The 23,415-nt window shown below is 44.5% G+C and overlaps 1 protein-coding gene across 1 annotated transcript in view; it reads left to right on the forward strand.

Annotated features, from left to right (window-relative positions):
- The window catches only part of LOC140198361 (uncharacterized), a 36,882-nt gene extending 25,742 nt beyond the window's left edge, over positions 1-11,140 (forward strand). The window contains exons 2-3 of the mRNA XM_072259458.1: positions 8,737-10,895; positions 11,041-11,140. Coding sequence (XP_072115559.1) covers positions 8,737-10,895; positions 11,041-11,140 — 2,259 coding nt within the window. The remainder of the gene's footprint in view (positions 1-8,736; positions 10,896-11,040) is intronic.
- Positions 11,141-23,415: the final 12,275 nt, after the last annotated feature.

A 23,415-nucleotide genomic window follows, 5' to 3' on the forward strand; every position in this document is an offset into this window, starting at 1 on the left:
GAGAGCTACTGAAATACCAGCCAATTCCTGCAGGGGAGTAGCCATACACCAGTTCTGAATGTGGGAAGGATTTAATTCAGTTAACCCACCTACCCACCTTGCGAGGCTCCAGCAAATTCACAGCAAGTAGAAGCCACACTTCTGTCCAGAGTGAGCAAAGAGATTTACTCTGTCATCCCATCTGCTGAAACACCCGCAATGTCACATCAGGGAGGAAGCTCAAGTAAGATGTATATTAAAATGAATGTTAACCATTATAGTGTCTGAATCTAGGGGCAAGTTCCCAACTGATTATCAATGTCGGATTCTGCAGATATTGTGGTTGCTTATCACACTCAGGACTGAAGCCTGGTCACTGAGGATTGGAGGGTTTGTTCTGCTGATGCTAGCCTTTAATTGTGTGGTACCCATCGGCTTCAAGCAGGCTTCAGTAATACCGGTGCCCAAGAAGAGTGTGGTAACCTGCCTCAATGACTATCACCCACTGGCACTTACATCCACAGTGATGAAGTGTTTTGAGAGACTGATGGCGACTTGGATCCACTCTAATTTGCCCACCAAAATAACAGGTCTACGGTGGATTCCATCTCATTGGCTTTTCACACATCCTGGAACATCTGGACAGTAAAGATGCATACATCAGGATACTCTTTATCAATTACAGCTCAGCATTTAACACTATCAACCCCTCAAAACTAGCTGGTAAACTCCAAGACCTGGGCCTCAATACTCCCTTGTGCAATTGGATCCTGAATTTTCTCACTTGCAGACCTAAGACTGTTTGGATTGGTAAGAACGTCTCCTCCACGATCTCCATCAGCACAGCATCACCAAGGGGATGTGAGCTTAGCCCCCTGCTCTACTCACTTCACACCTATGACTGAGTGGTTAAGCACAGCTTCAACACCATATTCAAGTTTGCTGATGACACCACTGTTGTGGGCTGTATCAAAGTTGGTGATGAATCAGCCCACAGGAGGGAGATTGAAAATTTAGCTGAGGGGTGTCATAACAGCAACTTCTCACTCAATGTCAATCAGACCAAGGAACTGATTGTAGACCTCAGGGGAGGGAAACCAGAGTACCATAAGCCTGTACACATCAGAGGATCAGAGGTAGAGAGGGTCAGTACCTTTAAATTCTAGTTGTCGCTATCCCAGAGGACCTGCCCTGGACCCATCATATAAATATAGTTGCAAAGTAAGCACAACAGCACCTCTACTTCCTTAGGATTCTGTGGAGATTTGGCACGACATGAAAATCTTTGAAAAACTTCTATCGATGTGTAGTGGAAAGTATGCTGACTGGCAGCATTATAGGCTGGTATGGGAACACCACACCTTTGAGTGGAAAATCCTACAAAAGTTAATGGATGTGGCCCAGCAGCTCATGGGTAAAGCCCTCCCAACCACTGAGTACATCTACATGAAATGTTGCCATAGAAAAGCAGCAAGCATCATCAAGATCATTACCAGGCTCTTTTCTCGCTGTTGCCATCAGGCAGAAGGTACAAATGGTACTTGCACCATCAGCTTCAGGAACAGTTACTATCCCTCAGCCATCATGCTCCTGAACAAAATGGGATAACTACACTATTTCTTTTTCTGCTGTTTCTATAACCAATTGTCTCACTTTAAGTTCTCTTTATCTTGTTATTTCATGCTTATTATTTATTGCTATTTATTTATATTTGCATTTGCACTGTTTGTTATTCATTGATCCTGTTTAGTTACTAATCTATAGATTTGCAAAGTATGCTCACAAAAAAATTATCTGAGGGTTATATGTGGTGACACATATGTACTCCGATAATACATTTTGCTTTGATATTAGGCTAGAGTTTAATATTGTAGATCTGTGAGAAATAAATCAGTTCTATTTGAAACCCTGTGTCTCAGGTGCTTACTGCCTGTCACAGGCCCATCGTACAGTAGAGAGGACACTCAGTCCAGCTGGTCCCTGCCTGTCTTTCTGTTCCATATCAGTACCTTTAAATCCACCTCTGTTGTTCATCTCATGACAGGATGCAACTGGTCACCACTGTGGGTGAAGAGGTTTCCCTGGAATTTCCTGCGTGATTTTCCGCAGACTGAAGAAGACGATGGGCTCACTGTGGTTTTGTCCCTGACATTCCTCATTCTTCAGGACTCTGGGCCAATGAAGAATATCACAGATGGTTAAACCTCTTCAGTGCTCTTTTCAACATTTTGGTCCATTTTCACTGATTTCAAAGAGTTGTGGCTTATGCAGCTCGGTTGTTGCAATACACACTCTGAAGTCTTCTATTGTCTGTCAACAGAATGGTGGGTAAATCTTCAATGGATCAGGCTCGGAAACCAAAGGGAGACCCAGCAAAAGCCAAGTCTTTGGTGCTCTGGAAAGGCGTGGGAGAGAGACTTTATCGGGAGGAGAAAAGAGGGAATCAGAGCAAGAGTATGTAGCTATCAATGAAAGATCAGCAACATTTGGAAACTGATTGATTGAAAAATGTTTATTTCTGCAAAATGCTGGAGGTCAAGCAGCATCTATGGAGAGGAATAAGCAGTTGACAATTGGAGCTGAGACCCTTCACCATGCCTCGACAGATAATTCCTCTGCTTAAATGCTGCCTGTCCTGCTGAGTTCCCCCAGAACTTTCTGTGTGGCTCTAATTTTCTGCATCTGCAGAATCTCGTGTGTTTTCCATCTGTATTTGTATGTGGGTTCGACTTTGACATTTGACACGCCTCGGCGCTTCAGAATTTGCAGCCGGTGATCAGACAATGCGCAGGCGTGAGGGTCGCAGATCTTTCTCGAAATTGCACGTGCGCTGAGTGAACAAGACCCCGAGGAATTTCGACAGCAGGTATGAACAGGGTTCCGGGCGGGGAATTAGTTGGCATCGGCATCCACATCGTGACTGAGGGACAACTGTTGTGAGATTCGGACACACTGTGGCCCTGCACCCTGGGACAGTCCTGATACTTTTCTTTTCAGCCGCACGGTCCGTATCCGGGACAACCAGCAGCTTTCGGCTGGGAAGCGAAAGTGATGATGCCATTTGTATGGCGCATGCGTATTGCTGGCACCGTGACGTATAGACCGAGATCTCATTCGTGGGGGTTTCTGGGTGAAGAGGCAGCCGTAGGTGAACCGAATAGTACTATCCCAGGCTGTCCGTGTCCGTTTGGAAGTGTGGACGGAGCAAATGGGAGCGGATGGTTCTCCCACACACTGTCGAGCTCCAGCTATCTAAATCAAACGATTAGTTACTATATGAATATTAAGTTCCGAGTTAATCTCAGAAAGAGACTACCTTCCAGTGAATGAAAGGAGCGAAATCATTCCTTCCTTAAGAGTCAGAGAAAGCAGAGCACACTACTAGGCTCTTCGGCCATTCTGGTCCACGAAAACATTTAACCTGCTCACGCCCATCGACCTGCACCGGGACCAAAGCTCTCCATGCACTTACTATCCATGTACTTATACAAATTTCTCTCAATCATTGATACTGACTATGTGTCCATCTCCTGAGTAAATACAGATGCAAAAACATGATCTAAGATCTCCCCCATCTCTTTTGGTTCTACACATGGATTAGCATTCTGATTTTCCAGAGAACCAATTTTGTCCTTTGCAATCATTTTGCTCGTAACATACCTGTAGAATCCCTTTGGATTCTCTTTCATCTTGTCTTCCAGGGCCACCCCAAGGCTTTTTTTAGCCCTCCTGCTTTCTTTCTGAAGTGTTCTCTTGCATGTATTATCCTCCATAAGCACTTCATTTGTGCTTACCAGCTATGAACTTTCTTGTTGTTCCCAGAAACAACCTGTCCCAATCCACAGCTGCCAGATCCATTCTCATACCATCCAAATTGGCCTTTCTCCAATTTAGAATCTCAACCTGCCAACCAGACCTATCTTTTTGCATATTTACTATGAGACTAATGGTATTATGATCATTAGATACAAAGTGCTCACCTACACACATTTCTGCCACCTGCCCTGCCTCATTCTTAATAGCAGATCCAGTATCACATACCCTCTCATTGGGTCTCTATGTAGTGATTAATTAAACCTACCTGAACACATTTGACAAACTCTATCCCATCTACTCAATTTACATTATGGAATTCGTAGTAAATATGTGGAAAGTTGACATCACCTAATAGAACAATTTTATGTTTCTTGCAACTGTTTGCAATCTCTCAGCAAATTTGTTCCTCTAAATCCCTCAGACTGTTGGATGGTCTGTAGAAGAGCCCCATGGTCATACTTTCTTATTTCTCAGTTCCGTCCATAATGCCTCACTGGTCGAGTTCTCCAGGCTGTCCTGACTGAACACTGTTGTGACAGTTTCCCTGACTAGTAACGCCTTCCCTCCCACTCTTATCAGGTTTAAAACAACAGAACTCTGGGACATTAGATGCCAGTCCTGCCTCTCCTGCAACCAAGTCTCACTAATGGCTACATGTCATAATTCCAGGTTTCAGTCCTTGCCTGAGCTCATCTACTTTTCCTATGATACTTCTTACACCGCTCAGGATATTAGTCACAACATGCTCGACCTTTTCCTTCCTGACTTTGCCTGAGATGTTAACAACATCGGCCTCCACAACCTCTCCACTAACTGTTATGACACCTGGTTCCCATTGCCCTGCAGTGCTAGTTTAAACCTCACTGTGCAGCATTAGCAAACCTTCCCACTAGGATATTAGCCACCCCTCCAGTTCAAGTACAAATCATCTCCGTTGTACAGGTCCCACCTTCCCTGAAAGAGAGCCCAATGATCCAAAAATTTTATGCCCTCCCTCCTACACCAACTCCTTAGTCACATATTAAACTGTATAATCTTCCTAGTTCTGGCCTCACTAGCATGTGGATGGCCAGCAATCCTGAGGTCACAATCCTGGATTCTTAACCTTTAACTTAGCATTAACTCTCTGAATTCACTTTGCAGATCCTCGTCACTCTTCAGAATCACGTTTATTATCAATGGCATGTGACATGAAATTTGTTAACTTAACAGCAGCAGTTCAATGCAATACACAACATAGAGGAGAAAAAAATGATAAGAATAAATAAAATAAAAACTATAGTAATAAATAAGCAAATCAATTACAGTATACATATACTGAGTAGATTAAAAATAGTGCAAAAAACTGAAATACTGTATATTAAAAAATGTGAGGTAGTGTCAAAGATTCAATGTCCATTTAGGAATTGGATAGCGGAGCGGAAGAAGCTGTTCCTGAATCGCTGAGTGTGTGCCTTCAGGCTTCTGTACCTCCTACCTAATGGTAACAGTGAGAAAAGGGGATGTCCTGGGTGCTGGAGGTCCTTAATAATAGACACTGCCTTTCTGAGACACCACTCTCTAAAGATGTCCTGGGTACTCTGTAGGCTAGTGCCCAAGATGGAGCTGACTAGATTTACAACCCTCTGCAGCTTCTTTCGGTCCTGTGCATTAGCAACCCCACCCCCCCACCCCCATATCAGACAGTGACGCAGCCTGTCAGAATGCTGTCCACAGTACAACTGTAGAAGTTTTTGAGTGTTTTTGTTGACATGCCAAATCTCGTCAAACTCGATATAAAGTATAGACGCTGTTTTGCCTTCTTTTATAAGTGCATCGATATGTTGGGACCAGGTTAGATCCTCAGAGATCTTGACGCCCGAAACTTGAAGCTGCTCACTCTCTCCACTTCTGATCCCTCTATAAGGATTGGTATGTGTTCCTTCATCTTACCCTTTCTGAAATCCACAATCAGCTCTTTCATCTTACTGACGTTGAGTGCCAGGTTGTTGCTGCGGCACCGTTCCATTAGTTGGCATATCTCACTCCTGTATGCTCTCTTGTCACCACCTGAGATTCTACCAACAATGGTTGTATTGTCAACAAATTTATAGGTGGTATTTGAGCTATGCCCAGCTGCACCATCATGTGTCTATAAAGAGTAGAGCAGTGAGCTAAGCACACACCCCTGATGTGCGCAGTGTTGATTGTTAGCGAGGAGGATATGTTATCACCAATCCACACAGATTGTGGTCTTCCGGTTAAGAAGTCGAGGATCCAATTGCAGAGGGAGTTACAGAGGCCCAGGTTCTGCAACTACTCAATCAGGATTGTGGGAATGATGACATATAAATGCTGAGCTATGGTTGATGAACAGCATCCTGATGTAGGTGTTTGTGTTGTCCAGGTGGTCTAAAGCCGTGTGGAGAGCCATTGAGATTGTGTCTGCCGTTGACTTATTGTGACGATAGCCAAATTGCAATGGGTCCAGGTCCTTGCTGAGGCAGGAGTTTAATCTAGTTATGACCAACCTCTCATAAGCATTTCATCACTGTCGATGTGAGTGCTACCAGGTGATAGTCATTATAGCAGCTCACATTATTCTTCTTAAGCACTGGTATAATTGTTGCCGTTTTGAAGCAAGTGGGAATTTTCGCCCGTAGCAGTGAGAGGTTGAAAATGTCCTTGAATACTCCCACTAGTTGGTTGGCACAGGTATTCAGAGCTTTACCAGATACTCCATCGGGACCTTCCGCCTTGCGAGGGTTCACTCTCTTTAAAGGCAGCCTAACAACAGCCTCTGAGACTGATGTCACAGGGTCATCAGGTACAGCAGGGATCTTCACAGCTGTAGTTGTCTTCTCCTTTTCCAAGCTGGCATAGAAGGTGTTGAGTTCATCTGGTAGTGAAGTATTGCTGCTGCCATTCATGCTATTGGGTTTTGCTTTGTGGGAAATAATGTCTTGCAGACCCTGCCAGAGTTGCTGTGCATCCGATGTCGCTTCCAACCTCGTTCGTAATTGTCTTTTCCCTTTTGAAATAGCCCACCGCAAATCATACCTGGTTTTCTGGTACAGGCCTGGGTCGCCAGGCTTGAATGCCACAGATCTAGCCTACAGCAGACGACGTACCTCCTGGTTCATCCACTCTTCCTACCTATGTCATTGGTACCTACTTGGACCACGACCTCTGGATGTTCACCCTTTCACTTAAGAATGCTGAGGACTCAATGCAAGATGTCCCGGACTATAGCACATGGAAGCCAACACATTCTTGTCCACAGAATCCATATGTCCTCTCTATCACCCCCTCAGCCTCCTGAATGATCTGGTTCTTTAGAAAATCACTTTTTTTTCTATCTCTGATTGTTCTGTACCTTTTTACACGTGAGAACTTGTTTTCTACCATTCTCTCTGGGTACATAAATGATATTACTGTATACCTTTGTCCTAGGCAATAACTGACCTGTAGGTTCCACATCACAAAATTGTCATCCTCCTGTGAGAAAGACTACTGCCTTCCACACCATATTCATTGGCATTGCCATTGTGATGTCCAGCATGGCTAATCAATTGGGGGGTGGGGATCAGACTAATTAGAAAATCTCTAGGATCAGATATGTAATATCAAGTGCTCTTCGTAGCACTGTGGGACATGACCAGAATTTGAAATAATACTAATGGAGAGAGGCAAACTGAGCCAAGTCACAGATTGATGAAGGGCAGAAATGGCCCATTCTGGTACGGACAGGGATACAATCAGATGGTCAGTCAGGATACCTGATCTGTGACCAGTTAGAAGATGGGGAAGTCCTCCAACTTGATTCGAATTTCGTAATAATGTGATGTCAGAGCTCACCACAGACTAAAATCTCACCTGAAATATTCTCTTTCACCCATTGATGTCTGTTGCAAATATTTTTACAGGTTAGAATCGGCAGAATATTTGTGTACGGGAACATCAAACACAACAACATGCCAGTTTCGCTGTCTCTGTCCAGATATTTAAGGAGTGACCAGATATTTTCTTGGTAACACCAAGATGAAGATGTGTCTCATCCCAGCTGGAAACGTACTTTGTGTCTGAAATGAACTTTTTTGTTGTAACTCAGTGTACCCCACTGGAACCGGGGTGTTCCAGTATTTATTCACTGGAGATCAGTTTTCAACTGCATTGATGCATTGATTATGCAAGGGATTCAAAACGTCTGACATCTGACTTTCCGAATTGCCAGAGAATTGATCACAGTGAGATATCATTCTCCTTCTCTCAGTGTGGGAAGGGATTTACTCACAGCTTACCTGCAGCCACACAGTGAGTTCACAGTGGGAAAAAGACCATTCACCTGCTGTGTGTGTGGGAGGGGATCTACTCAGTCATCCAGCCTGAAGATACATCAGCAATTTACACCATAGTGAAATGCTCCACATGTTCTGGCCACGGGAAGCAATTCACTCTGCCATCAATGCTAAAGACATTTCAGAAAATTCACCAGTGAGAGAACGTTGACCTGCTCAGACCATGGGAAGAGATTCAGTCACTCATCCCGTCGTGGACACATCACTGAGTTCACCAGGGAGAGAGATTGCTCAACTGTTCTGTATGTGGGAAGAGCTTCACTCAGTCCTCTGAATAGCTGATACATGACTGAGTTCATACTCATTAGAAGCTTTACATCTGCTCTGAATGTGGGAAAACTTTCACTCAGTCATCTCACCTGTTGACCCAGTGATCAGTTCACACTGATGAGAGGCCATTCACCTGCTCAGACTGTGGGAAGGGATACACTCAGTCATTTCACCTGCTGGTACACCAGTGAGTTCATACGTGAGAGAGGCCGTTCGCCTTTGTTTATGTGTGGAAAAGGATTCACGTAGTCATCTTTTCTACTGACATACCAGTGGGTTCATGTGTAGAGAGAGGCTGTTCGCCTTTTCTGTGTGTAGAAACGGATTCATTTAGTCATCTGTACAACTGGCACACCAGTCAGTTCGCACTGGGGAGATGCAGTTTACCTGCTCAGACTGTGGGAAGGAATTCACTCGGAAATCCAACCTGCAGACACACCAGCGAGTTCACACTGGGGAGAAACCATTCATCTGCTCAGACTGTGGGAAGGGATTCACTCGGAAATCCAACCTGCAGACACACCAGCGAGTTCACACTGGGGAGAAACCATTCACCTGCTCTGAATGTGGGAAGGGATTCACTCACTCATCTAACCTTGTGTCACATTACCGAGTTCACACTGGGGAGAGGTCGTTCACCTGCTCTGCATGTGGGATTGGATTCTCTCAGTCACGGCAACTGAAGGAACATCGGCGAGTTCACACTGGAGAGAAACCGTTCACCTGTTCAGATTGTGGGAAGGAATTCACTCGGACATCAGATTTGAAAGTACATCAGCTACTTCACACTGGCGAGAGGCCGTTCACATGCTCAGACTGTGGGAAGGCATTCACTCAGAAATCCAACCTGCAGACACACCAGCGAGTTCACACTGGGGAGAAACCATTCATCTGCTCTAAATATGGGAAGGGATTCACTCAGTCATCCAACCTTGTGTCACATTACCGAGTTCACACTGGGGAGAGGCCGTTCACCTGTTCTGAATGTGGAAAGGGATTCACTCAGTCATGTCACCTGAGCGAACATCAGCAAGTTCACACTGGAGAGAAACCATTCACCTGTTCAGATTGTGGGAAGGAATTCACTCGGTCATCAGAGTTGAAAGTACATCAGCGAGTTCACACTGGGGAGAGGCCATTCACCTGCTTGGACTGTGGGAAGGCATTCACAAACTCATCCACGCTACTGACACACCTGCGAGTTCACACTGGGGAGAAACCATTCAGCTGCTCTGAATGTGGGAAGGAATTCACTCAGTTATCTACCCTTGTGTCACATCACCGTGTTCACACTGGGGAGAGGCCGTTCACCTGCTCTGAATGTGGAATTGGATTCTCTCAGTCACGGCAACTGAAGGAACATCAGCGAGTTCACACTGGAGAGAAACCATTCACCTGTTCAGATTGTGGGAAGGAATTCACTTGGTCATCAGACTTGAAAGTACATCAACGACTTCATACTGGTGAGAGGCCATTCGCTTGCTCAGACTGTGGGAAGAACTTCACTCATTCGTCAAACCTGCAGAAACACCAGTTCGTTCACACTGGGAAGAGGCCATTCATCTGCTCTGAATGTGGAAAAGGATTCCCTCAGTCATCTCACCTACTGATACACCAGTTAGTTCACACTGGGGAGAGGCCGTTTACCTGCTCAGACTGTGGGAAGCGGTACACTCGATCATCTCAACTCAAAGAACATCAGCGAGTTCACACTGGAGAAAAGCCGTTCACTTGTTCTGAATGTGGGAAGGAATTCACTCGATCTTCAGATTTGAAAGTACATCAGCGAGTTCACACTGGGGAGAGGCCGTTCACCTGCTCAGACTGTGGGAAGCGATACACTGGATCATCTCAACTCAAAGAACATCAGCGAGTTCACACTGGAGAAAAGCCGTTCACTTGTTCTGAATGTGGGAAGGAATTCACTCGATCTTCAGATTTGAAAGTACATCAGCGAGTTCACACTGGGGAGAGGCCATTCTCCTGCTCAGACTGTGGGAAGGAATTCATTCGGTCATCTCAACTGAAGGAACATCAGCGAGTTCACACTGGAGAAAAGCCGTTCACTTGCTCTGAGTGTGGAAAGGAATTCACTCGGTCATCAAAGTTGAAAGTACATCAACGACTTCACACTGGGGAGAGGCCACTCACCTGCTCAGACTGTGGGAAAGGATTCAATCAGAAATCCCACCTGCAGACACACCAGCGAGTTCACACTGGGGAGAAACCATTTACCTGCTCAGACTGTGGAAAGGGATTCACTCGGTCATCTAACCTACTGGCACACCAGTTCGTTCACACTGGGGAAAGGCCATTCACCTGTTCAGACTGTGGGAAGGCATTCACAGACTCATCCACGCTACAGAGACACCAGCGAGTTCACACTGGGGAGAAACCATTCACCTGCTCCGAATGTGGGAAGCGATACACTCGGTCATCTCAACTGAAGGAACATCAGCGAATTCACGCTGGGAGAAACCGTTCACCTGTTCTGTGTGAAAAGGGATTCACTCAGTTAATGCAACCAAGAGGCACACTAGTCAGTTCAAATTGGCGAGAAGCCATTCAGCTGTTCTGTATGGGATGTATTCAGTGATGCAAATTACAGGCACACCAATCAGTTGACACTGAGGGGAAGGCCAATCACTTGCTCAGACTGTGGGAAGGGATTCACTCAGTCATCTCATCTGAAGGAACATCAGCAAGTTCACAATGGGGAGAGGCCGTTCAACTCCTGATTGTAGGAAGGGATTCACTCAATCAGTCCACCTGAAGACATACCAGCGAATTTACACTGGGATAGCTTCTAAATGTGGGAAGGGATTCACTTAGTCATCCATAATTGTGGCATATTACTGAGTTCACACTGGGGAAAATGTTTACATAAGCTACATGCTGGATATTTAATCATCACAGTTAGTGACTCCAGAGGCAAGTTCAAAAGTGATTTATTGATGACCTCTGCAATTATTACTGCTGCTCATCATACCCAGTGCTGCACCCCAGTCACAGGGCAGGAGAGCACTTTCTTCAACTGATGCTCATCTTTTATGGCACTGGACTTTAGTATTCTGGATCTGTGAGAAAAAAATCAGTTCTATTTTAAACTTTCTCAGGTACCAACTAAATTTACAACACATCCAGTAGGGAGTCAACTCAGCCCTCTGGTCCCTGTCAGCATTTGTATTCCACAACAGTCCTTTTAAATCTATTCCTGCGTTCACCCCTTGCTCTCCCTGTGTTGATGGTTGCAATCTGTGGGTGAAGAGGTTTGCATTTCCTGCATGACTTTCTGCAGACTGAAGAAGACGAGCTGACTGCAGTTATGTCTGACACGATTTTTGTCCCTCAAATCTCTCAGCCAAGGATAAATGACATTGGAAGTTAACCTCCTTCTTCCATGATCATTGGTAGAGGTGGGAGGAGAAGATGGAGGCGCGGCGCAGCGCGCGCAGCTCTCCGATGAAATGATACCGTATTTGTAAGTAGGATGCTGTGCACAATTCTGATTTGATGGAGACAAACGTGAGTAGCACAGAGGAACATCTGGAGAAACTTCTGAAATGCTCGGTTCGCTGCCGCTGCTACTGTGCAATCGAGAATCTCCGGAGTGAAGGCCCCAAAATCTCCGGCTTTGCCTGCTGCTGGCGACTGAGGCTGGGGTCGAAGCATTCGGCAGAGATGGTGCTCGGTACTTGGTGTCGGAGGGCTGGTCGGAGGCTCGAAGTTTTCAGATGACTCAGAGTCAGACTGTGGTCCAGCATGGCAGGGAGAGTTTTCTTCCTTCTCCCGTCTGCGTGAGATGTGGGACTTTCAAGAGACTTTGAACTTTTTTACTGTGCCCATGGCCTGTTCTTCATCAAGTTATGGTATTGTTGCACTGTTGTAACTATATATTATAGTTATGCGTTTTTTGTTAGTTTTTCAGTTTTGGTCTGTCCTGTGTTTCTGTGATATCGCACCGGAGGAATATTGTATCATTTCTTAATGCATGCATTACTAAATGACAATAAAAGAGGACTGCGTGTCCTCATAATCTAATAATCTCAAAGTTATGGGTAAGGGTTGCGTGTCACAGGCTGGGTTGTTAAAATACATCACTATCCTACAAAGTCTGAAAGCTGAATGTGGACAACAAGTTGGATGTTCAATGGAGCAGGTCAGAAACCAGAGATGGGTCAGCACAGGGCAGACATTGGAGCTCAGGGCAGTGGTAGGGGTAAGAGCACATCAGGAGCAGGGAAACCGAGTGGGGGGGGAGGCGGGCTGTGGCAGCAAATAACAAATAGCAGCATCTGGCAGTTGATTGACAGAATAAAAAGGTTGATTTTTGTCTGTTGACACACTGCCTGTTGACAATGTGTTTATTACTTGTGGGCACTTGCTGAATTCTCATAAAAATGCTGACTGGATAGTTGCCATTTGGCAGAAGGGAGGCATTGCTCGTAAACATTTTCACTGGCACTGTTCTTACCCAGAAATCTCTGAGCAGCACAGTGTACCTGCAATGTAAATCGAGTGCACAGGTGCCGAGAGTCTGTTGGATCTGACAGTTTAATTTTAATTCTCATTTTCTTCACAGTTTAACAATTAATTTCTGTTTGTATTTTAAAGTGGTGTTTATATGCATAACTGTGTAATATAAAAGTATAATTCTGGAGCTTTTTTGTACTTCATTAAGTGACTAAGTGTTTTCTGATAGGTTGATTTTTACTGCAATATTCACAAAGTACTTTCTTATTGGATTATTGTAATCTATTCATTAGAATGGAATTTTTCTTTTCTTTGAGTATAAAAGTAGCTGTTTATGCTAGGTGCCATATCTTTAATTTCTCTCTTCAAGTAGTAGATCTTGTCACTGCTCCTTTCCTGTTCTATCAACTTTTAATAAAACTATCCTGAAGCAACAAGTTTTATGCTTCATTACTGATTTCTAAAAAAGCCTTGATTTAAACACCAAAGTGTCAATTGGCATGGTTGGCAGGATTTAGAACTCAGAACAATCCAAGACAAATAGCGAAGTTTTGGTGTGCAACAAAAGGGGTAAGAACATTCTTTTATCTTCCAAATTGCCTGGGATAATAAGAATAGTTTCTTTGGCATTCCATCAGAATCAGGTTTAATATCATTGGTATATGTTGTGAAATTTGTTAACTTTGCAGCAGCCACACAAAGCAATATATGATAAAATACTGAATTACATAAGGTATATCTATATTTTAATATTCAAATAAATAGTACAAAACAGAAATAAAGAATAGTGAGGTAGTGTTCATGGGGTTCAATGCCCATTGGAAAATCAGATGGCAGAGGGGAAGGAGCTGTTCCTGAATCATTGAGTGTGTGCCTTCAGGCTTCTGTACCTCCTGAGAAGAGGCCATGCCCTGGGTGGTGGGATCCTTAATGAGAGATGCCTCCTTTTTGAAGCACCACACCTTGAAGATGTCTTGGATACTACAGAGGCTAAAGTCCATGGTGGAGTTATCTAATTTTACAACTCTCTGCAGCTTACTTTGTTCCTGTGCAGTAGCCTCCACACAGTTCCAGACTGTTATGCAACCAGTTAGAATGCTCTCCATGGACTTCCGGGGTTAAGTATGGCTTGAGTCGGTGCGTGTGAGTGTGGCTCCCGATTTTCATTGAAAATCTACCTGTTTATCTTTGCCGTATGCTCGAGATAACTGAATATTTACCATTGTTAACAACGCAGGACATAGCTGGACATTTGAAGTAAAACTGCGGAAAAAGATAGCGAAACCTCGAGCAAGAAGGCTGATGCTATAGTAATGGCGCCGTTGCACGCTGCTGGACCTGGACCCGGACCTGCGCTACCCGATGACTTGGAGAGGCTTCATTTAGTACTTATTACTGACATGATGCAAGCAGTGCATTCTGCCCTAAAAAGAGAACTTGAAGATGCTTTATCACCAGTGAACGCTACCATGGAACAAATTATGTCTTTTTACGAGTCACACGACGAACGCATTCGTGAGATTGAAGACGGCCTGAATGATTACAGTGACCGACTGGTGAGTGCCGAAGCCGCCATTGCAGTGTTGCAGAGCGAAAACGTATTTCTGAAGGGAAAGCTAGATGACCTCGAAAATCGGTCGCAGAGATCCAATTTGAGAGTGGTTGGCATTCCTGAAAATTTGGAAGGTTCGGACCCTGTTAAGTTTATGACCGAGTTTTTTGACGAAGTGCTGGGGACAAATTTTTTCCCGAGGCCTCTTGTACTTTCGTGTGCTTACCGAGTGGGACGTAAACCATCTGGTGTCTCTGGAGCCGAGCAAACGAGACCAAGAATGTTCCTGGTTTGCTTTCACTCCTTTCAAGATAAGCAACGCATTGTCAATAGACGGAAGCAGGAGCAGTATTTCCGTGGACACCGCGTGTTTTTTTTATGAAGATTTTAGTGCGGAGCTGGGTAAAAAACGAGCAACTTTCAAGGAGGTGAAATCCCTGCTTTGCGGGTAAGGGGTCAGGTTCGGCCTCTTGTTTCCCGCCCAGCTCCGGGTCATGCATGAAGGTAAAAAGCATTATTTCGATACACCAGAGGTGGCCAAAGAGTTTTATCATTCGCGCTGGGGGGAAGAAGAACGATAAGAGCAATGACTTTTTTTTTAGGTTATTCATGCAGCATTGAAGGGGCCTCATGCCGAGGCAAACTGTTGATTTTCACAATCCACCTCCTTGTTCATTTTTTCCAGTTTAATTTGTGGAACGCGATCAGGTCGAACTGCTATGCTGCCGAAACTGATTAACAAAAACTTTCAACCAGCAAAATGTAAATATTTGGGATTTGTATCTCGGGCATTTAGGTTGCCTAGTGCTTTTTTTTGTTTTTAATGCTTAGCTTGACCTGTGTCATCTTTAGCCTATATGTTATATTAAAGGTAGTATAAGTGATAGGATAAATGTTAAGGAGGGGAGCCTTGAAAGTTGGGCTGTATGGAGAATGCCTTGGAAGTTTTTTGTTGGGTATTGCCTGTGATCATCTTCAACTGGGGAGGTAGATCTAGGTTTCAGGGGTTAATTGGGTTTTTTTGTTGTTTGTGTAAAGGGATGGGGGAGTGTTTTGGGGGATTATCATGGCAGTTTATTCTTTTGTGTGTTACGGATTGATCAGACTTTCTTTTCATTGTGCATTATTGTGTGCAACTTATTCCCTCGCACTGTTTTGGATTGTAGGCCCTGTGTGTCTTTTGATATGGTTAACGTGAGTGCTGCTGATTGAGGCCACCCTGTGAGGTTTATTTCTTGGAATGTCAAGGGGCTCAATGGTCCGGTTAAAAGAGCTAAAGTTTTCTCTCATCTGAAACAATTAAAAGCAGATATACTATTTCTACAAGAGATACATTTAAGAGTGGAGGACCATAATAGACTTCATAAAGCATGGATTAGTCAGATATTTCATTCCAGATTTAATAGTAGGTCCAGGGGGGTGGCAATATTAATCACCAAAAGAATGCAGTTCACACCATCCAAGGAACTCCAATAAAATTTTCCACACATTTTCAAATTCTTCTGCCCTTCCTCTGGTTATGTAAGTCAGTCTCTCCAATACAATACAAAATGCCATCTCCTTCACCCATACATGTATCGAAGGTATATCCATTTTTCTCCAAGATAAAGCTATCATCCTCCTGGCCTGCAGGAGTCCAAAGTCAATTAAGATTGACTGTTTTGAACTAACAGTAAAGTTCTTTGGATATATACGTAGTACACACATTTGTGCTTGGTGAGGCACCTTTACTCCAACAACCTCAGATATAGTCTGAACAACTGTTTTCCAGTATTTTTTAAATTTTGGACAGTCCCATACACAGTGGAACAGAGTAACCCTTCTAAACATTTAACACAAGTGTCTGGGATGTCAGGGGACTAACAGTTCAGTTTGACCAGATTAATATAAGTTCTCATTAACTATTTGCATTGTAATAGCTTCATTCCTCTGTTAATTGATTGTTTTGGGGCTTTTAAGCATGCCATTTCCCACTCAGTTTCTTGTATGTCCTCTTGAACATCCATTCTAGTTCTGGCTTTTAAGTCAGAAAATGGAAATCGGGATTGAGGACTGCTGAGTTGTTTAAAAAAATAAATGAATTCTGATAGAGCCATGTGCAAAATGGTAAAACACTGATTAAATATGCAAACCAAAAGAGACTAAAAAAAATAAATTCTACATGTTAGCGGGAATACATTAAATTCAGGTTGCAGAACAACATGTTAGAATTTCGACTGTGAACTGTTAAAATTTTGAGATCGCGGTCAAACTAATAAAAAGTACGAATGAATTAAGATCGAATCAAAACAAAGTTATGAATCCTTCTGAGAACTCTTACCTGGATAAAACACTTAAGACAAATGAAGTTAATGAAACCATCTGGACAAAAAATACCTAAAATGTTAAGTTTATTAAGAAGAAGGCATACACTAAGTCTGGAAAATGGCTCTACTGATTTGGAGATAAGATTGTGTTTGGTTTGATCAACTGTGAGCCAGTGAAAGAGTTAACGGGACAAGGAAAATATTCCCTATCAGAAAGAAACGGCCAACTTGCGATAAACTACAAAAACAGCAAGATAGGACAGCAAAAGAGGAATAGATAAAGTGGACAGCCAGCGCCTCTTCCCCAGGGCACCACTGCTCAATACAAGAGGACATGGCTTTAAAATAAGGGGTGGGAAGTTCAAGGGGGATATTAGAGGAAGGAGTGGTTGGTGCGTGGAATGCACTGCCTGAGTCAGTGGTGGACGCAGATACACTGGTAAAATTTAAGAGGCTACTAGACAGGTATATGGAGGAATTTAAGGTGGGGGGTTATATGGGAGGCAGGGTTTAAGGGTCGGCACAACATTGTGGGCCAAAGATCCTGTACTGTTCTATGTTCTAAAATGTAAAGAACAAGATGGTAATTCAGTTGAAGTCACACACACAAAATGCTGTCAGAACGTGTGTTTGTGTGTGTAGTTTTAGATCTCCAGCGTCTGCAGAATCTCTTAAATTTTTAATTCAATCAAAATATGTTAACTTTAGAGACAATTTGAATGCGTAGTTGCCACTTCAAGGGGAAGGTCCTGCTGGTGCTGATACTACTAATGCTCCTCCTGGGGAATCATCAGACAGTCTCCCTGAACAATTTCACCATTTGAACCCTGAGGGATTACAGCCTACATCAAAGAGTTCTCCAAGACAGTGACACCATTTAAACTCTGAGCAATTACAGGAGGGACATGACATAGACCCCACACCGGCCCCGAGCAACTCAAGTCAGGATGGCAGTGATGACACAATAAGATTGACAGCAATGTCACAGCTTGCTCCAATAAAGACCAAGGGAGTGTAGACACACAGGACTGAAGATGAAACCATTGTTAATCATTCTTACAGGCTGCATCACTGTCTGGTATGGGGAGATACTGCACAGGACCAAAAGAAGCAGCAGAGGGTTGTAAATTTAGTCGGCTCCATCTTGGATATTAGCCTACAAAGTACCCAGGACATCTTCAAGGAGTGGTGTCTCAGAAAGGCAGAGTCCATTATCAGGGACCTCCAGCACCCAGGGCTTGAACTTTTGTCACTATTACCATCAGGTAGGAGGTACAGAAGCCTGAAGGCACACACTCACCGATTCTAGAATAGCTTCTTTCCCTCTGCCATCCAATTCCTAAATGGACATTGAACCCTTGGACACTACCTCACCTTTTTTAATATATATTATTTGTTTTTTGCACGATTTTTAATCTATTCAGTATACATATATTGTAATTGATTGATTATTATTCTGGTTTTTTTCTGTATTATGTATTGCATTGAACTGCTGCTGCTAAGTTAACAAATTTCACATCACATGCCGTTGATAATAAACATGATACCGATTCTGATACCATGTATTGACATGCTAGTGGCAGATTATCAACTATTGCTTAACCACTTAGCAACCTGCTGAAGGACAATAAGTGCTCAGACAATCCTGTGACTCTTAATGGAGAACAACAGAAAGCATTTCAAACTTTAAAGGTGACATTGTATCTGCATTAAGAAACCCTGATCAAAGATCGAAACGGGGATGACTTATCAACAATTGAAACAGGAATTCAAATGGTTGCTTCTGAAAATGAAGTGCTGGCTTCAGGAAAAATAGCTCCTTGTATCTCTGTGCAAAAGATAAAACTGGAAGTACCAGTTAGGAGGTTAATTGGTCATTGTAAATTGCCCCATGATTAGGCTAGTGATAAATTATAGATTGCTGGGTGGCATGGCAGGAGGGGGCTGAAGGGCTTACTCTGCATTGTATGGCAACAATAAATAAATTCCATCTGCCATTTTTCCAGCTGCTCCATGATAGCCTTCCTCACTGTCCACTATACCCCCAGTCTTGGTGTCATCAGCAAATTTGCTGATCCAATTACTCACATTGTCATCTATATCAATGATCTGGATGGTAAACAACAATGGACCCAGTACTGATCCCTGTGTCACACCACAAGTCATAGGCCTCCAGTCAGATAGGCAACCATCTACAACCACTCTCTAGCTTCTGCTACAAAGCTAATGTCTAATCCAATTTACTACTTCATCTTGAGTGCCAAGTAACTGATCCTTCTTGACTAATCTTCCATGCAGGATCTTATCAAATGCCTTGCTAACATCCATATAATCAACATTCACTGCTTTGCCTTCATCAATTTTACTGGTAACTTCCTTGAAAAACTCTGTAAGATTGGTCAGATATGACCTTGCACACACAAAACTATGCGGAATATCCTTAATCAGCCCATTTCTATCCAAATATTCATATATTCGGTCCCTTAGAATACCTTCCCACTACTGATGCCAAGCTCACCAGTCTATAATTTCCTGGTTTATTTTTAAGAGCCTTTTTTAAAACAGCAGAACAATTTTAGCTGTCCTCCAGTAGCTCACCTGTCATTAAGGATGATTTAAATATCTTCTGGAATCATTCCAGAATCTAGTGATTCAGGAGTTCCAGGTGTCAGGAGTCATGAAGTATGCAAAGTTACCATTACTGGAGAGAAGGATCTTGGGGAAACTGTTACCTAGACAAGATGGTGTATTCCCCAGTGTTATGAAAGAGGTGGCTGAAGAGATTGTGGATTCATTAGTAATGATCATTAGATTCTGGAATGTTTCAGATGACTGAAAAAATTGCAAATGTCACTCCTGTCTCCAAGAAGGGAGAGAGGCAGAAGAAAGGAAACTATAGGGCATTTAGTCTGACCTCAGTGGTTGGAAAGATGTTGGAGTCGATTATTAAGGATGCGGTCTCAGGGTACTTGGAGGCACATGATAAAATAGGCCATAGTCAGCATAGTTTCCTCAAGGGAAAATCTTGCCTGACAAATCTGTTGATAATTGCTGACAATGCCCCTTCAGGCAGCACATAACAGGTTGCAAATTGATGCATTGCCTTGAATGGTTCTATTACCATTCAGCTTCTATCTGTGACTTATCATGATTAACCCTGACGGCTGATGACTGAGCCTGATCCTCACCCTGGGAGGGAGGTTTACTGATGCTATTGGGGAGAGTTTAAACTAGATTTGAAGGGAGTTGGGAATCGAAGTGAAGAGGCAGAGGATGGGGTGGTTGGCGCACAAGTGGAGCATCTTAGAGGGAGCTTATAAGGATGAACAGGCAGATGAAACGGCAAGGAAGCACTCGGCCACATAGTTTGAGATGTGTCTATTTTAAAGCAAGGAGTATCATAAGCAAGGCGGATGAACTCAGAGTGTGGATCAAAACGTGGAACTCTGATTTTGTGGCTGTTACAGAGACTTGGATGTCTCAGGAGCAGGAATGGCTGCTGAGTGTGCCGGGCTTTAGATGTTTCAAAAAGGACAGGGAGGGAGACAAAAGAGGTGGGAGAGTGGCGCTGCTAATCAGGGATAGTGTTACAGCTACAGAAAAGGAGGAAATCATGGAGGGATTGTCCACCAAGTCAGTGTGGGTGGAAGTCAAAAACAAGAAGAGGGCAATAACTCTACTGGGCGTTTTTAAAGACCACCCCCCCCCCCCAGTAGCAACAGAGACATTGAGGAGCAGATAAGGAGGCAGATTCTGGAATGGCGCAATAATAATACGGTTCTTGTGATGGCTGTTTTTAACTTTCCTAATACTGATTGGCATCTCCTTAGCACAAGGGGTTTAGATGAGGTAGATTTTTTTAGGTTTCCTGACACAATATGTAGATAAGCCAACTAGAGGAGAGGCTGTACTTGGTCTGGTATTTGGAAATGTACCTGGTCAGGTGTTAGATCTCTCAGTGGGAGAGCATTTTTGGAGGTAGTGACCACAACTCTATCTCCTTCATGATAGCAACACACACATTAAAATTGCTGGTGAACGCAGCAGGCCAGGCAGCATCTATAGGAAGAGGTACAGTTAATGTTTTGGGTCGAGACCCTTCGTCAGGACTAACTGAAAGAAGAGCTAGTAAGAGATTTGAAAGTGTGGGGGGGAGGGGGAGATCCAAAATGATAGGAGAAGACAGGAGGGGGAGGGATGGAGCTAAGAGCTGGAAAGTTGATTGGCAAAAGGGATAGGAGGCTGAAGAAGGGAGAGGATCACGGGACGGGAGGCCTAGGGAGAAAGAAAGGGGGGGGGGCGCCAGAGGGAGATGGAGAGCAGGCAAGGAGTAATTGAGAGAGGGACAGAGAGAAAAAAAAGGAAATAAATAGGTGATGGGGTAAGAACAGGAGGAGGGGCATTAACGGAAGTTAGAGAAGTCAATATTCATGCCATCAGGTTGAAGGCTACCCAGACGGAATATAAGGTGGTGTTCCTCCAACCTGAGTGTGGCTTCACCTTAACAGTAGAGGAGGCCGTGGATAGACATATCAGAATGGAAATGGGACGTGGAATTAAAATGTATGGCCACTGGGAGATCCTGCTTTCTCTAGTGGACAGAGCGTAGGTGTTCAGCGAAAAGGTCTCCCAGCCTGCGTCGGGTCTCACCAATATATGGAAGGCCGCATCAGGAGCACCAGACGCAGTATATCACCCCAGCCGACTCACAGGTGAAGTGTCGCCTCACCTGGAAGGACTGTCTGGGGCCCTGAATGGCAGTAAGGGAGGAAGTGTAAGGGCATGTGTAGCACTTGTTCTGCTTACAAGGATAAGTGCCGGGAGGGAGATCAGTGGGAAGGGATGGGGGGGGGACAAATGGACAAGGGAGTAGCGTAGGGAGCGATCCCTGTGGAAAGCAGAGGTGGGGGAAGGGAAAGATGTGCTTAGTGGTGGGATTCCATTGGTGGTGGCAGAAGTTACGGAGAATTATATGTTGGACCCGGATGCTGGTGGGGTGGTAGATGAGGACAAGGGGAACCCTATTTCTAGTGGGGTGGCGGGAGGATGAGGTGAGAGCAGATGTGTGTGAAATGGGAGAGAGGCGTTTGAGAGCAGAGTTGATGGTAGAGGAAGGGAAGCCCCTTTCTTTAAAAAAGGAGGACATCTCCTTCGTCCTGGAATGAAAAGCCTCATCCTGAGAGCAGATGCGGCGGAGACAGAGGAATTGCGAGAAGGGGATGGCATTTTTGCAAGAGACACAGTGGGAAGAGGAATAGTCCAGGTAGCTGTGAGAGTCCGTAGGCTTATAGTAGACATCAGTAGATAAGCTGTCTCCAGAGATAGAGACAGAGAGATCAAGGAAGGGGAGAGAGGTGTCGGAAATGGACCAGGTGAACCTGAGGGCAGGGTGAAAGTTGGAGGCAAAGTTAATGAAGTCAACGAGCTCAGCGTGCGTGCAGGAAGCAGCGCCAATGCAGTCGTCGATGTAGCGAAGGAAAAGTGGGGGACAGATGCATAGATTGTTCCACAAAGCCAACAAAAAGGCAGGCATAGCTAGGACCCATACGGGTGCCCATTGCTACACCTTTAGTTTGGAGGAAGTGGGAAGAGCCAAAGGAGAAATTATTAAGAGTAAGGACTAATTCCGCTAGACAGAGCAGAGTGGTGGTGGAGGGGAACTGGTTAGGTCTGGAATCCAAAAAGAAGCGGAGAGCTTTGAGACCTTCCTGGTGGGGGATGGAGGTATATAGGGACTGGACATCCATGGTGAAAATAAAGCCGTGGGGGCCAGGGAACTTAAAATCATGGAAAAAAATTCAGAACGTGAGAAGTGTCATAAACATAGTAAAGGATTGAACAAGGGAGGATAAAACAGTGTCGAGGTATGCAGAAATGAGTTCGGTGGGGCAGGAGCAAGCAGAGACAATGGGTCTACGCAGACAGGCAGGTTTGTGGATCTTGGGTAGGAGGTAGTAACAGGAAGTGTGGGGTGTGGGAACTATAAGGCTGGTAGCAGTGGATGGGAGATTCCCTGAGTGAATAAAGTTGGTGATGGTGTGTGAGACAATGGCCTGGTGCTCCTTAGTGGGGTCATGATCGAGGGGTAAATAAGAGGAGGTATCCGCGAGTTGTCGCTGTGCCTCGGCAAGGTAGAGGTCAGTACGCCAGACTACAACAGCACCCCCCCTTATCGGCGGGTTTTATAGTAAGGTTAGGATTAGTGCGGAGGGAGTGGAGAGCAGAGTGTTTGGAAGGAGTGAGGTTGGAATGGGAACAAGGTGTGGTGAAGTCAAGACGGTTGGTGTCCCGTTGGCAGTTAGCAATAAAGGGATCCAGAGCAGGCAGAAGACCAGAGCGGGGTGTCCATGAAGAGGAAGAGGGTTGAAGACGGGAGAAAGGGTCATCGGTGGAGGTGGGAAAGTCCTTGCTGAAGAAGTAGGCTCGAAGATGGAGCCAGTGGAAGAAGAGTTCAGCGTCATTGCGAATGTGGAACTCGCTGAGGTGTGGGCAAGGGGGGACAAAGGTAAGGCCCTTACTGAGGATAGAGCGCTCTGCCTCAGAGAGTGGAAGGGCGGAGGGGATGGTAGAGACCCGGCGCGGATGAGAGATCCAGGAACATTTGCATGGAGTTCAGCCTAAGTATGTTCCATTGAGGCACGGAAAGGATGATAGGGTTAAAGAATCATGGTGTACAAAAGAA

This window comes from Mobula birostris, chromosome 5, assembly GCF_030028105.1.
Source record: "Mobula birostris isolate sMobBir1 chromosome 5, sMobBir1.hap1, whole genome shotgun sequence".
NCBI lineage: Eukaryota > Metazoa > Chordata > Chondrichthyes > Myliobatiformes > Myliobatidae > Mobula > Mobula birostris.